The 14,354-nt window shown below is 46.4% G+C and overlaps 2 protein-coding genes and 1 pseudogene across 2 annotated transcripts; all 3 read right to left on the bottom strand.

The window, feature by feature from the left end:
• Nucleotides 1–2,954: 2,954 nt before the first annotated feature.
• On the bottom strand, nucleotides 2,955–4,169 carry LOC109942348 (DIMBOA UDP-glucosyltransferase BX9-like; annotated as a pseudogene).
• Nucleotides 4,170–7,377: 3,208 nt separating this feature from the next.
• Nucleotides 7,378–9,419, bottom strand: LOC100384802 (UDP-glycosyltransferase 83A1). Its single transcript, XM_020546947.3, has 2 exons — nucleotides 8,383–9,419; nucleotides 7,378–8,293 (listed from the first exon to the last, which is right to left on the bottom strand). Exons 1-2 carry the CDS (start codon nucleotides 9,134–9,136, stop codon nucleotides 7,407–7,409), a joined length of 1,641 nt encoding a protein of 546 aa, XP_020402536.1. The 5' UTR covers nucleotides 9,137–9,419; the 3' UTR covers nucleotides 7,378–7,406.
• A 2,768-nt stretch (nucleotides 9,420–12,187) lies between these two features.
• On the bottom strand, nucleotides 12,188–14,001 carry LOC100274523 (UDP-glycosyltransferase 83A1). Its single transcript, NM_001317058.1, has 2 exons — nucleotides 13,407–14,001; nucleotides 12,188–13,311 (listed from the first exon to the last, which is right to left on the bottom strand). The coding sequence occupies exons 1-2, from the start codon at nucleotides 13,876–13,878 to the stop codon at nucleotides 12,404–12,406; spliced, it is 1,380 nt and encodes a 459-aa protein (NP_001303987.1). The 5' UTR covers nucleotides 13,879–14,001; the 3' UTR covers nucleotides 12,188–12,403.
• Between the last annotated feature and the right edge of the window lie 353 nt (nucleotides 14,002–14,354).

Here is a 14,354-nt window from a genome sequence, read left to right as displayed (position 1 = left end):
CTCTGCATTGTCATATGTCAAAAATTGATTGGTGTCTGTAATAGGGTAGTCAGGTGGTGGCTATAATTTATTTTTTTGCTATAATTTTTTTTCTTGCTATATCTTCCTTTCTATTTATTAACCAGAAAATTTAAAAGCCGACAAATATGTATCCTAATTAATCTAAATTTAAACCTCACTTGTCGGCATATCTCGATGTGAGCATTCAAGATTACCCTTTTCAGAATCATAGTTGGCAGTACCATTTCTGTTATAATATCCTTTGTGTGGAAATTAAAGTATGCTCCCGAAATTCCCAAATTTGAGCGCAGTTGTTATAATCTGCAGGTGGCCGTGTGCGTCTGGGTTGTGCTCTGTCGGCCTGGCACCCATGCGAGTAGCGGTGCAAGCAGCGGTAGTAGCCCTGCTGAGCCCAACTCCTGCCTCTCTGATCGCGGTACGCTACCTACGCTTGATATTGTTTGTGGGTTGAAAATTCAGCGATTATTAGGCTCTGCTCGATTCGGTGCTTCGTTGTGTCCATGGGGGGTTTTGAGCAGGGCCTCTGGAGACTTTTGCGCAGCGAGGAGGTCGGCGCTGGGACTTAGATTCATGGTGCTCCTAATACACGTGTTGTTCGTTGGCGCTGTCTTCATCTTGTCTCCGGTCTCACCATTCCCACTTTATTCTCTGCGTGTTGCTGCCTGTTCCAGGGCGACGGTGGGCATGCTGCTCGGCGGCGAGGACATGCACAGGTTCCCGGTGCGCTCCCCGCGGATGGACCGCGACGACCTCATCCGTAGTCCCGCCGCGCGGCGGATCGTGTCCAACTACTTCGGGTACCCAGAGCACACGCCGCCATTATTGGCACCCCTGCTCCGCTTGTTCCGTTTCGTTTCCACTAGCCGTTCAATAACGTTGCCTCGCCATCGATGGACCGAGCAGCATGTTCGGGCCGATGTAGGACGTGCGCATCCCGTACCAGCAGAAGCGCATGTTCGGCTTCGTCACCTTCGTGTACGCCGAGACGGTGAAGGCCATCCTGAGCAAGGGCAACCCGCACTTCGTGTGCGACGCGCGCTCGTCAAGCCCTACAAGGAGAAGGGTAAGGTCCCCGGCAGGTTCAGGTCCGTTCTCCCTTCTTCTCTGTTGCATTGCCCATTGCCTGTCTGCATGCATCGCATTCTCATCCACATCCGCACTTCTCTTCAGTCACATTGCAATTGCACTGCACGTTGGGTTGCGTTGCTTGTTTGTTTCGATAGCTTCAGTTGCCACCTAAAAAAGCTTCTTTTTTCGATTTTATCATTTTGTCTGGTTACAGGAAGCTGCAGCACGCGCACCATGGCGGAGCCGAGTTCGCTGGTTGCGCGTCGCCCACCGGATTGCTGGATTCCAGGGACCCCTACGCCCTCCTGCTTCTTTCAAGTGCCCAGGTAAACGTTCTCAGCAACTAGCTTAAATCTTTTCTACGTGTTGTTTCTCTTATTGCAAGCAATTCATGTGGGGTGAGCAAAAGAAATCAAAGATTATTGTTTTTTTGTTGTTACATCTGTTCGGAATTTCTCTAGGTTTTCTCCTGAGCATGAAGCCATTGGGCTATGATGTGTGAGGTGCACAGAGCAAAAAAAAGGGGAGGGCCCCCTCCATTCCTCTAATCTGGGAGTAAGTGTCAACAACAACCCTCCTTGTGCCTGTCTTTCTGATAGTGTTGTAACCATTAATAATAAGCTAGCTGCTGCTCCCATGACCATGATGCATGTTTATGCCAGCATAGATCCTGAATCATGATGGTCATAATCTGTGTGTTGACGGGCTGTTGTGCGCAGGGGAATACTAATATGGCTACATGATGGCTGGCCCCATCAACCGTGCGTAGAGAAGCTTTGACAAAGAAAAAAGAAATACCTTTGGAGAGGTGTAATCTTCTTCAGAGTGGGAGAAGGAGGGGACAGTGAAGACAGCAACAGAGAAGAAACAAGTCCGGGTTGTTTTTTTAGCTCTTAGGCCTATGATAAGTATATGATAGTAAGTGAGTGAGTAGTAGGCATAATTAGTAGTAGTAGTAGTTAATTAGTAGTCGTTTATTAGTAGTTGCTGCCAGTGTTAAGAAGGTGATGAAAAGACACACTCCGGCTCTCTTCTATGCTCGTTTGTGGCATGGATGGATCTCTCACTGTTGCTATGATATGTTGTTTGATTTACAATATCGTGTGTATAAATATTTCATGTTTTTTACTTTATTTGATTTGCGATACCACACATATAACGATTTCATATGTTTCCCGTGGCAACGCACGGGCATAGACCTAGTCTAACAATAAAGCCCAACCTGGCCCAAACTTACTTCCTTTACCCTAGACCGAGTTGAACCGATATCATAAAAAAAAGACACCCTGCGTCATTTACCGACCACCGTCCATCCATGGATGCAGCCGAGGGCCGAGGGGCAGAGTGGGCCGAGGGGCGTGGCAGGCGGTGAGCACGCCGGTGGTCGGGACGGTACGGATCTCGTGATCCATGGCCTTCGCGGGATGGCGCTGCTCCCTGCTTATGACACCTCCCGTTCACCGGCAGCGAATCGGGGCTTGGCATTTCCCATCAAGCATTAAGCAGTGAAGCACCCCCCCTCGTTTCCACCGGCAGTCCGGCAGCGAGCAGACAGGTAAGCTATGGCATGCGCTGCTGCACCAGTAATCTCGAGATTCGTTTGCTTTTCGAAGCTATTGGCGATTTGGCATTGGGGAAATCGAGAGACGTTGAGATATTCCAAGTTGTTTTCCACTGTCACTCTCAGTATCTAGTTTGGGCGAACTTCGCCGAGCAAACCTGTGTGCTGCAGTTTTTATTTAGGTCTTTTATAGTCAGGAGAAGGATAACCCTGCTTAAAGAAATCCCATGAATTGGTTATGTCACTGAGATATCCCAACGCATGTCATTGTGTCCATTCTGTTTGTTTGTTTATTTTTTTTTACAAATTGTTATTACCATGTTAATTGAACATATCAACAACTCCACCATCTGTGGAATTCCTGCGGAATAGCATTCTCAGAGTGAATGCATTTTATTGGACTGGACTGCCCCCCCACCCAAAAAAAATTATTGAAAGAAGCCATATGTAGATACTGACAAGGGAAACGATTAATCACAGAACCAAACTCTGCAAAACTGTATGTGGCAATTGCGTCTAAAATTCTGGAACGTCGTCCTTCTCGTACCAAATTCACAAGTTTGATCAAGTTCGCATGGGAGGACCCTTCCTTTCGGATGCTTGCACAGGCCATATTCTTCCAAATAACTGCCCTCGCCTTGATATCCTCATCTCTCAGCAGCTGCACAACCTTTTCCCTTCTCAGTCATCGGAACAAAAGTTTCTTGCCTGTCTTCCACACATTGCACACGGATCTCTGGTTGCAGGACTGGTCAGGACTCGGGAAAGTAGGGGCAGCACAAGAACGGGACACCATGAAGCACAGTTTCCACCGTTGAGTTCCACCCACAATGTGTCATGAAACAAGCGACTGAGTGGTGTGACAGTACCCTTTGCTGGGGAGCTCGAGTCACCATTAATCCCTTCCCATCGACACTTTGCTTGAATTGATTGAACCAATTCGCATCAAATTTTTTTGGTGAAGTTTGGCCGAACCACCCATATCAATGCCCAGCCAGATAACACAATTCTATTGGCGAGTTCATGAAATCTTGTTGCATCAAAGACAGTAGAGCTTCCCAATGCCACATATATGACAGAGCCTAGGGCTTGCGTGTCAAACCAGGTGAGGCAGGCTTTACAATCAGCGCTACCAGTGGGTGATGCATTGTGTAGGGTGGAGAGCCAACACTTCAGGTTCTACTTTTCTGAATGTGTTGCAGATGATGGCCTCGGCGAGCGCTAGCCGCTATCAATTGGTTAGTCCTAGTAGTGACCTTCTGTACGGTCACTCTGCACTTTCTGGGGTGCTGCCAATGCTGACTCAGGGGATCTCTGTTGAATCAATGAGTGGCTTCAGTTGGATCATCCCATGCATTTTCACATTCCTTGCATTAATTTCAATGGTCCTGCATTGGTCACTGACATAGTATGTAAGGAGGAGTATGACAGTATGGAATAATTTATGCTAAAGATGTTTTGATTCTTTCTTACCACTTTCACCAATAACACCATGCTCAATCAGTTTGGGCAGTTTCATCTCTAGTGCAGACACAGTTGCTGAGTAAGTTGAGAACGAAGCAATACATACTCCCACTGTGTTGGTCAGTTTATATCACCCAACTCATCGACACATCTGCTATCACCCATTTTATCTTCTTGATTCTGATCATTCCTCAAGGGGGCTGAGCATGGCAGCCGATAAGCCCCCGTCTGTCTTGCCAATAGCCCAATATCCTCATGGAGATCATGTGTACATCAGGGATTGCTTCTTTGTTTTGCATGGACTCGAAAATACAATCATGGTTAAACTCGGTGTTTATGAAGTCAATCCTGAATCCGAAGTCAACTAGCCTATGGGACAACTCTATGAGTGGAATCACTACCGGAATTTTACTTTTTGCCGAGTGCCACATTCTTTGCCGAGTTTTTTTTTTCGGGCACTCGGCAAAGAAGCTATTTGCCGATGGCCACGCAAAAACCCTCGGTAAAAGAAAACACTCGGCGAAGAAACTCTTTGCCGAGTGTCTTTTTTTGACACTCGGCAAAGGGCTCTTTGCCGAGTGTCACAAATACAACACTCGGCAAAGAGCTCTTTGTCGAGTGTTTTTTCTCCAACACTAGGCAAAGACAATTTTAAAATCACATTTTAAAGTAGTAAATTAATTCAAATGAAAAGGTTTTCAACTACAAATTTGTATAACTCATCATAATGTACAATTTATATATTGAACATTTCTTCATATGACAAAATAAAAATAAATTTGTTCATAAAACCTATATCTCTCTCGTAGTTTATGAAACTACGAGAGAGACATATAAAATTTGTGCATATTATTAGAACCATCATGTGCGATAAACAAATGACCAAACAACCAAAATAAACTTTGTAGATCTTGAGAAGTTATAGAAGTTTATAGTTGACAACTTTTTCATTTGAAGTCATATTGTCAACGAAAACTACGTTTGAATTTTAAAAAATTTAAAATTTGAATTTTGAAAACAACTTCGAAAGAAAAAACCACCAACATGAAAGTTGTAGGTATTGAAGAGTTATGAAACTTTGTAGTTAACAATGTTTTGGTTTGAAATCATCTTGTTATGCAAAACTATGTTTGAATTTTGAAATTTGAATTTTTTTAACTATCTCGGATGGAAAAAACACCAAAATAAAAGTTGTAGGTCTTGAAATGTAATGAAACTTTGTAGTTGACAATTTTTTGATTTGAAATCATCTTATCATTGAAAAATTCGTGTGAAGTTTTCAAATTTAAAATTCAAATTTTGTAAACGGTCTCAGATGTAGAAACTATTAAAATAAAACTTGTAGATCTCAAAAAGTTATGCAACTTTATATTTGATCACATTTTCAAATGAACTCATTTAGTGCCTTAAATAATCAAATTACTCTCGTTTTGTTATAGTACATGGTGAATGAAAACACAATATAGACATAATTGGTGTAGTAGTGTAGTGGTATAGGAGGGTATGCGCAAGAGAGGTTGCGAGTTCGAATCTTATAATTTACAAAACATATAAATTTAATTCAAAATAATAGTGACAAATGATATGGTAATGGGTAAGGTAATAGGTAGGGTTGGAGAGTTGTTCTTAGAATTAAAAAAATTGTTTTGCTAGGTAGGGTTGGAGAGTTGTTCTTAGAATAAAAAAAATTGTTTTGCTGTTTTTTTTAATTTTTTTCGATTATTAATTTGCCGAGTGCTTTTTGACACTCGGCAAAGTCTTTGCCGAGTGTCCGAAAAAAGTACTCGGCAAAGAACCCTTTGCCGATAAAAAATTTGCCGAGTGTTATACTCGGTAAAGGCTTTGCCTAGTGTAAAATAGCTTTTGCCGAGTGTTTTAGACACTCGACAAAGAACGCGATTCCGGTAGTGAATAACACGACCTTGTGCAGGCAAGGGTAGCACCATGACATGAGGTTTAAGAGCAGCAGAAACCATGAAGATGAAGGTTGTTTCTGTTGTGGCTACAAATAGTTTGTGGGGTCAATGCGAGCTGCTTCTTGTGGGTATGTATAACCAGATTGGTCCATCGGGTGTGCATATAAATGGTACCAAAGTCATGGTTGTTGCATCAGACCATACATCAGCAAATTTGTAGCCTGCTGAATATAGGTCTATCTTTTCCAAAGAAAAGGTTATCGTTATCTTCACAATCATTCAGTCCACAGTTGACCACTTTGTTTTCTCTATGGTAAGCAAAATAACCACATATATTCGCTTATATGCACGTGGCTGAGATGCTTCCTCCTAAACTCTTCTACTAGTTTTGGTTGTGTCTATCCATTATATGCATAAAAAGTTTCACTAGATTCCAATAGTTTCAAAGATATTGGCCCTCTATAAAAAGAAAATTGCAATTCTTCCTTGGAATTTCACCAACTAATGGCTAGTTTGGGAACCTCAATTTCTCAAGGGTTTTCTATTTTCCCATGGGAAAATGAACTAATTTCTCTTGGGAAAATAGAAATCCCTTGAGAAATTGGGGTTCTCAAACTAGCCCTAAGGTGATGATTCATCTGAAAAATAAGAACAATTTTTAGAACCGCAATTTCTTGGATATTGGCTATAAGCCTATAACTTCAAAGTTCAAACCACCATATGTCTGACACCCCAATATGTCCAAAAGATAATCACGATCATGGTTAACATATCACATTCTGTTTGGGAACTTTTTCTTGTTTTTTGATGTTTAGTACTCCATCTCTTGAGGAGAAAGGTCACGCTGATTTGCATACTCCGCTGAAATAGTAACAGAATCAGGCGGTGTCTTGGAAATAACTTCAGTGCCATGGCCTGGTCTCATGGAACATCTCCATTATTTCCAGTAAGTCTGCATCTATTCGTCTGTGGAATTCCTTATACCTAATAATTAGTTATTTGAGATAGTGACTCTGAATCATGAACATTATTCCTGGTACTCTGGTGAAGTTTGCACTTCTGCTTGTAGGGCTTTGCTGGCTCAGTTTTAGTGGCTCTGCGTCAGGCATTCAGCATTCCTGTGCTTAATTTAGTTATTCGTTATTCTTTGCTACTTCCTTAGGCACTATGCACACATAGAGATTGTTTAGAAAACTATTCAGATTGATATACACAAGGCACTTTCTTAGATATAGCTAGGTGTCACTTTCAGTATGTGGCCCATGAGGTGACAGTGCATTTGCTAGTAACACCTACGTGGAATCTGTTTTAATTCTCCATGTCTGTCTATCCAACTTTGAATACGACTTTGCGGACAACTATATTTATCTTAAATTTTATTGTTCCTTCAGCAGGTTTACAAGCTTGAGCAGATCCTGATGCGAGGACCCTCCATCTGTGATACTCTCGCACGCTGCTCTCTTCAAAGAAAGTGCCCTCGCTCTGATCGTATCATCAGCGAGCAGCTGGTTGACTTTGTCCCTGATCTCCTCCTTGGTGAAGACGCCCCGCTCGTTGGCACGGATCCTCAAGCCCGTGCCCCACACGTCGCAGATGTACTTCTGGTTCAAGAACTGGTCGGCAAAGTATGGCCAACACAGGAACGGGACGCCGTGACGCACCCCTTCCATGGTCGAGTTCCATCCACAGTGCGAGATGAAGCATGCCACCGCAGGGTGCGAGAGCACGCGCTGCTGGGGAGCCCAGCCGACGACGAGCCCCGTGTCTCCGACGCGGCACCTGAACTTGTCCAGCCAGCCTTGGTCGACGCCGTTGGCAAAGTTCGGCCGGACCACCCACAGAAACGGGCGTCCCGTGAGCGCCAGCCCGTCGGCGAGCTCCTGGAGCCTTGCGGTGTCGAAGACTGTGAAGCTCCCGAAGGCCACGTAGACAACTGATCCGGGGGGCTGGGCGTCGAGCCAGACGAGGCAGGCCCTGTCTTCGGGCCAGAGCTGGCTGGCCGAGGTCGACCTTGGCGCCTCAAGGGGGCCGACGGCCAGCGCGGCCGTGGGGAGGAGGGCCAGCACCTCGGACTCGATAGCATGGAACGTGTTGCAGACAATGGTGTCAGCGCGCGCCAACGTTGGGTTGCTCTTGACGATGCCCTTTACCATGATTCTTCGTATCTCGGGGCTTCCATCAAACTTACTCCATGGGAGGTCGGCGGCGTCGATGACTGGCATGTTGGGGCTCAGCTTGATCTTCTCATTCCTCCTCACATCCGCTGCGCACGGAAACAGCGTGTCCAACATGAATTCTGATCTGCAGGTCTGGAGACGACACGGGTGTTTATGGTGTTCGGTTCGCTCTTACCACTTTCATCAATGATGCCATCCTCAATCATCTTGGGAATAAGCGTCCTCAGCGCGAAGACGGTGGCCGAGTAGGTCGAGAACAAGGCGACGCGCACGCCCACCGTGCCGGCCAGGTCCAGCACCCAGTTCATGGAGACATCAGCCACGACCCACCGAGTCCTCTGAGCTCTGGCCAGCTCCTCAAGGCGGCCGAGCATCGCCGCCGGCAAGCCCTGGGCCAGCCTAACGATGTCCGCGCGGTCGCCATCGGGGCCCATGCCGTCCGGGAAAGAGACCAAGTGGATCCCGGCGTGGGCAGCTGCCCTGGTCTCTCCTCCTCCTGCCGCCAAGGCCGTGACGATGCGGGCGTGGTTGAAGTCCGTGTTCACGAAGTCGACCTCGAAGCCATGGTCGACGAGGCGGTGCGACAGCTCCATGAGCGGCATGACATGGCCCTGGGCAGGGAAGGGCAGCACCATGACACGAGGCCGGGGAGGAGCCGCGGCCATGGATCGGAGGCTGGTAGCAGCTAGCGTGTGTGCGCTGGACCGCTGGTGCTGGTGTGGTATACGGCGGCACCGCACCTGGGTTGCAGCACTGTCAGATCTCAGAGGTTGCTGTTGGCTGCCTGCTGCTGCTCCTGTGGGTATCGATAAGTAAGAGAGAGATAGAGTCGCCCCGCCCGGTGTTCTCAGGTACAAGAGCGACCGCATCGATGCAGTCGCGTCAGGTCTCACATCAAAAGAATCCGTCTCGTGCTCGTCTGACTGCATCAGCAGGTCTCACATCAGCCAGCAACGAACGATTGGCGCTCGTCTGCTTGCCTATCGGTTTCTCTGATTTTGTCAATCGTTCATATCGATGAATTTCCAGCCACGTCGATTGTCGAGTCCTCGTGTCTATTTGTGGAGCAACTTAAATTCTATACTCCTACTTGAGTTCGGATATAGACGAACAATTCCGTGAAAGGGGTTCATGTCTAAACTGTACGTCTAACTTTTGACAAGATGTGACAGACACATAAAGTGTGACAAGCAAAAATGAAATTACACGTGCCACAAAGTTTAGAAAAAAAAAACAGAGAAAGAACAAGAAGAAGATGGCGGTTACATATTATAGTTAAGAGCATGTTTGAGAGAGCTTTTAAACCGGCTCTGCCTCCTACAGGAGCTCTCCCTTGAAAAAGAGCGCTTAAAAGCCGGAACCACTTTTTATAGAGAAGCCCAAGCAAAAAAAAAAAAAAAAACCCGGCTCCTAGCAACTCGCCAACTCCTCCCTTCACTCCCTATCCTGCCCTTCTCCTACGTCCCGCCCAGCGTCCGTCGCCCTACGTTTGACGTCACTGGCCCACGCACGGACATTGTCTCTTCGCCTAGTGTGCACTGTCGTAGTCCTGCACCAGCCTTCACCGTCACACGCCTCGTAAAGCTAGGCTTTGATAACATCATATTTCATAATAATTTGATCATCTATTTTCATTGCATTTACGTGCATCGTGAAAATGGTTACACATGGACATTATAGACATTTGCTTTATACTTCAAATAAAAATATAGGAGAAACCATTTTACCAAACGATTTGTTACAAAAACATTGGCTCCTATGGAGGAGCCGCTCTTGTTGAGGAGCTTGAGCCGGAGGAATTGGATCCCTGCCAAATAGGCTCTCTAAAGCAATGGACCAAACACACAACACATGTCTAAAAATTGTTCTATCATAAACCAAACAGGTCTAAACTAGATAAACTATATGACAAAAAAGGGATTTGCTCATTTAGGGCTTGTTCGGCTAGCTCCCAATCCACATGGATTGAGTGAGATTGAGTGGGTTTAAATCTCAACTAAGTCAAACCCTTTTTAATTTTTTTCCAATCTCATCCAATCCATGGGTAACGGGATTAACCGAACAAGTCCTTATTGGTTTATTCTCTATTTCCCTGGGACAGTATTTTGTACAAGGGCGTACAATGGCACCGGAGGCAATATTCTTTCCCTGAAATTGAAGACAACGAGCTCGGGCATGAATCTCACCGCCGTGAATCCGAGTGTTTAATCTAGAAATGCTCGTCCGATGGTAACTTTACAATGCTCAATATGGAAGTTTACAAATAACTTTGTATCAACAAATTGCATTCCCGCAGTTTATACTTTGTGCTCTACAGTTCTAACGTCAGCACATCCCGTGTAGTGTTTGGTGGCAATTGGTTTCTTGTCTGGAACTTCCTCTTTGCACTTTGCCGGGTTGAGAGATGCTATCCGTTGTCACTTTTTAGAACATTCTCTGCCTTTAAATAAATAAATTGATTTTAGAGTTGTCTTAAATTAATTTTTATAATTAATTTAATTTATAGAAAAGGCTATAACTGCAAAATTTAAGGATCAAACCATATTAAGATTATGCTCTATTTCTATTTATTATTAAACTAAAATTAATTAATGATTCAAACATGAAGAAGCATTTGAACTAACCAGTAATAAGGGAACAAGTTTCACAAAACTATTAATAGAGAACAAGTTTCTCAAACAAATTGTGAAGAAGCATTTAAAAGCTACCCGTAGGAGATCTTTCGGGCAATATTAATAGAGAACAAGTTTCACAAAACTAATTATGAATCACACGAAAATGCTAAGTCCATGTTCTAAACCTCTAAAACTAATAGTTAACATCTAAAATTAGTTGAGAGGTTAAGAATGTGTCTGTAAATGGACCAACTAATTGTTAGTTTATATCTCTCAAATAGCTATTAGTTGTTGGTTGCTTCAATTCAACTAAAACTAGTAATAAGACAAACAATTAGCTCCAGAGATTTGGATCAGGGCCTAAGTCTAGCAAAATTAGGAATTATAAGCCTTAGCGGGTGTTTGAAAGCACTAGAGCTAATAGTTTGTCGGCTAAACAATTACTAGTGGAATTAGCTAGCTATCTATTAGCTAATTTGCTAAAAATAGCTAATAGCTAAATTATTTGGATGTCTTCAACTAATTTTAGCAGCTAACTATTAGTGCATCTAAACACCCCCTTAGCCACCTCGCCCCTGCTAGACACCATATTCGTGTCTTTTCCTTGATTTTGACCACTCATGCCTTCTTCAAAAAATTGTTGCATTTCGCTCGTTCCATAACTCTCAAGCAACAAAAGGTCACTGAAACTGCATCCACCCGTTGTGTATATAACCAATGGGCGAATGCAGGGTTGTGAATATATAACCAATGTGAGGTACATTGAAACTGCATCCACCTGTTGGCATTCATTATGTAAGACTATATCCAGCAGGTTATCCATTCCTATCCTACCTCCAATTCTCCATATTTAAGTTTCATTCTGCAAACAGTGTAAAACATTGTTTTAGCCTTTTGGGTGACCATATATTAGTGAACTGCTGAAGACGATATAAGAGTAAAATACGTATGCGGTTCTCGAATCTAGCCATATTATGTCACTTTGGTATCTAAACTCTCACAATCAGTGAAAATGTGTATTGGACTTGTCCGGTCCATCCAAAATCGAGTTTAAGCATCTGGTTTAGATATCCACGTTGGTGGTATTTAGATGGATCAAACCCGATTTTAGATGTATCGACCAAGTTTTAGTACCGTTTTTTTAAGAGCTCGGGGACGTAACACAGCGTTAGGTCCATCCACGAACAGATAGCAAACCAAATCCTTTTGTTATATCCGCAGTGCACCAAGTGGGCTGCCTGCTGTTTAATTTTCATGATGGCAGATAAGGCAAACTCGTTGATTAGGCTAGCCGCTCTTGTGCAGGTGATCCGCTGTGCAGAGACGTTTTTGAACGATAAGCTATACGAAGAACCTATTTTTTTTAAATTTAATTCAGCTGAATTCATTTATTCAGTAATGGGGGAAGCATATGGCATCGCGCTGGCTCTCTAGTGATACAGTTTAAAATGTGAACAATCCTTTCTATTGTCGCCTGAAACAATGCATGTCTGCACATCTACTTTTATTTTCTTCACGTCTGTGCTACTGATGAATATATAACCACTCAACTTCTGAAAAACATTTCTGACATGCTGTAGGCTATTTCTCTCTCAGCAGATTCACTAACTTGAGCAAATCCTGGTGCGAGGACCCTCCGTCCGCGACGCTGGCGCACGCTGCGCTCTTCAAGGCCACCGTCCTCGCCTTGATCGCCTCGTCCCCAAGCAGCCGCGCCACCTTGTCCCTGATCTCCTCCTTGGTGACAACGCCCCTCTCGTCGGCGTCGGCGCACACCTTCAACCCGACGCCCCACAGGTCGCAGATGTAGCTCTGGTTCAGGAACTGGTCGGCGAAGTAGGGCCAGCAAAGGAACGGGACGCCGTGCCGCACCCCTTCCATGGTGGAGTTCCACCCGCAGTGCGTGACGAAGCACGCCACCGAGGGGTGCGCGAGCACGCGCTGCTGGGGAGCCCAGCCGACGACCAGGCCCCTGCCTTCTCCAACGCGGCGCCGGAACCCGTCGAGCCAGCGCTCGCCGACGCCGTCGGCGAAGTTCGGCCGGACCACCCACAGGAACGGCCGCCCCGTGAGCGCCAGCCCGTCTGCCAGCTCCTGGAGCCGTTCCGCGTCGAACACCGTCAGGCTCCCGAACGCCACGTACACGACCGAGCCGGGAGCCTGCGCGTCGAGCCAGCGGAGGCAGGCCTCGTCTTGCGCCCAGAAATGGCCGGCCGCCGCCGCCGACGACACCGACTTGGGCGCCTCCAGCGGGCCGATGGCGACCGCCGGTACGGGGAGGCGGGCCAGCGCCACGGACTCGACCTCCTGGAACGTGTTGCAGACGATGGTTTCGGCGAGCGATAGTGTCGGGTTGGTCGTGAGCGTGCTCTGGATCATGGCTCTCCGTGACTCTGGGCTCTTGCCGAGGCTGGTCCAGGGAAGCTTGGAGGCGTCGATGGCCGGCATCTTGGAGTCTAGCTGGACCCTCTCGTTCCTTCTCACGTTCCCTGCGAACGTAGCACCATCATCACGTACGTTCTGATCTTACGACGACGTGGTTTGCTAGAGTAATGACGACGGCTCTGGGGCTCTGGGCTCTTACCTGTTTCGTCGAGGATGCCATCCTCTAGCATCCGGGGAAGTTGCATCCTCAGCGCGAAGGTGGCGGCCGAGTAGGTGGAGAAGAGAGCGACACGCACGCCCACCGTGTGGACGAGCTCCAGCGCGAAGCTCATGGACACGTCGGCCACCACCCACCTGATGTCCCTGGACCTGATCGTCTCCTCGAGGCCGCCGAGCATCGCCGCCGGCAAGCCGTCGAGCACCTTGCCGATGTCCGTGCGGTCGCCGTCGGGGTCCATGCCGTCCGGGAAGGAGACCAGATGGATCCCGCCAGCGGGGGTCGCTCCTGCCATGGTCGCGAGGATGCGGGCATGGTTGAAGTCTGTGTTCACGAAGACGACCTCGAAGCCGTGCTCGACGAGCCGGTGGGAGAGCTCCATGAGGGGCATGACGTGGCCCTGCGCGGCGAAGGGCAGCATCATTACACGAGGCCGATGAGGAGCCGCCGCCATGGAGCAGGGTGGCTGAAGACACTCTTGGAGTTTGACGTGCTGGTAAACGGCTGCTGGTCGGCTACAGCTACAGGGCGATCGTGAGCTCCGAGCTGCACTGTCAGTGTCACTGCTCAGAGGTCGTGTCGCTTGCAACGGCCCACTCCTTGTGGATAGGAGGTGCATAAATAGCCGCCTGTGGCTGAATAGGAAGGCGAACTCATCGACACAGATGCGTCATGCCTTGCATCAGAGGAATGGACTAACGTCTAGCGCTATCTTTGCGCGGCGCTAGAGAACAAGCCATCGGAACTGTACCCCAAAAAAAATGTCAACAGGATATATTCCCAAAAAAGAATTTGCAGTATTCTAAATAAGTGCAATTATAGCATTAAAAAATTGTTTCTCAATGATTGTACTTTTAGTCCACGAGTAAAAATGTATTTTCGATCCCTAAACTTGTGCTATTGTATCAACACGATCCATAAACTTTTAAA

Source organism: Zea mays, chromosome 1 (genome assembly GCF_902167145.1).
Source record: "Zea mays cultivar B73 chromosome 1, Zm-B73-REFERENCE-NAM-5.0, whole genome shotgun sequence".
Lineage (NCBI taxonomy): Eukaryota > Viridiplantae > Streptophyta > Magnoliopsida > Poales > Poaceae > Zea > Zea mays.
The sequence above is the reverse complement of the archived record's forward strand: the minus strand, read 5'-3'. Positions and strand labels throughout refer to the sequence as shown.

What these genes read in the sequence shown, in the direction of transcription:
- LOC100384802 (XM_020546947.3), bottom strand. Translation starts at nt 9,136, where the DNA reads ATGCAGTCAGACGAGCACGAGACGGATTCTTTTGATGTGAGACCTGAC. An exon ending in TGGCATCATTGATGAAAGTG is followed by an intron (nt 8,294 to 8,382) that starts GTAAGAGCGAAC and finishes TTCCGTGCGCAG; the next exon opens with CGGATGTGAGGAGGAATGAG.
- LOC100274523 (NM_001317058.1), bottom strand. Translation starts at nt 13,878, where the DNA reads ATGGCGGCGGCTCCTCATCGGCCTCGTGTAATGATGCTGCCCTTCGCC. An exon ending in TGGCATCCTCGACGAAACAG is followed by an intron (nt 13,312 to 13,406) that starts GTAAGAGCCCAG and finishes CTACGTTCGCAG; the next exon opens with GGAACGTGAGAAGGAACGAG.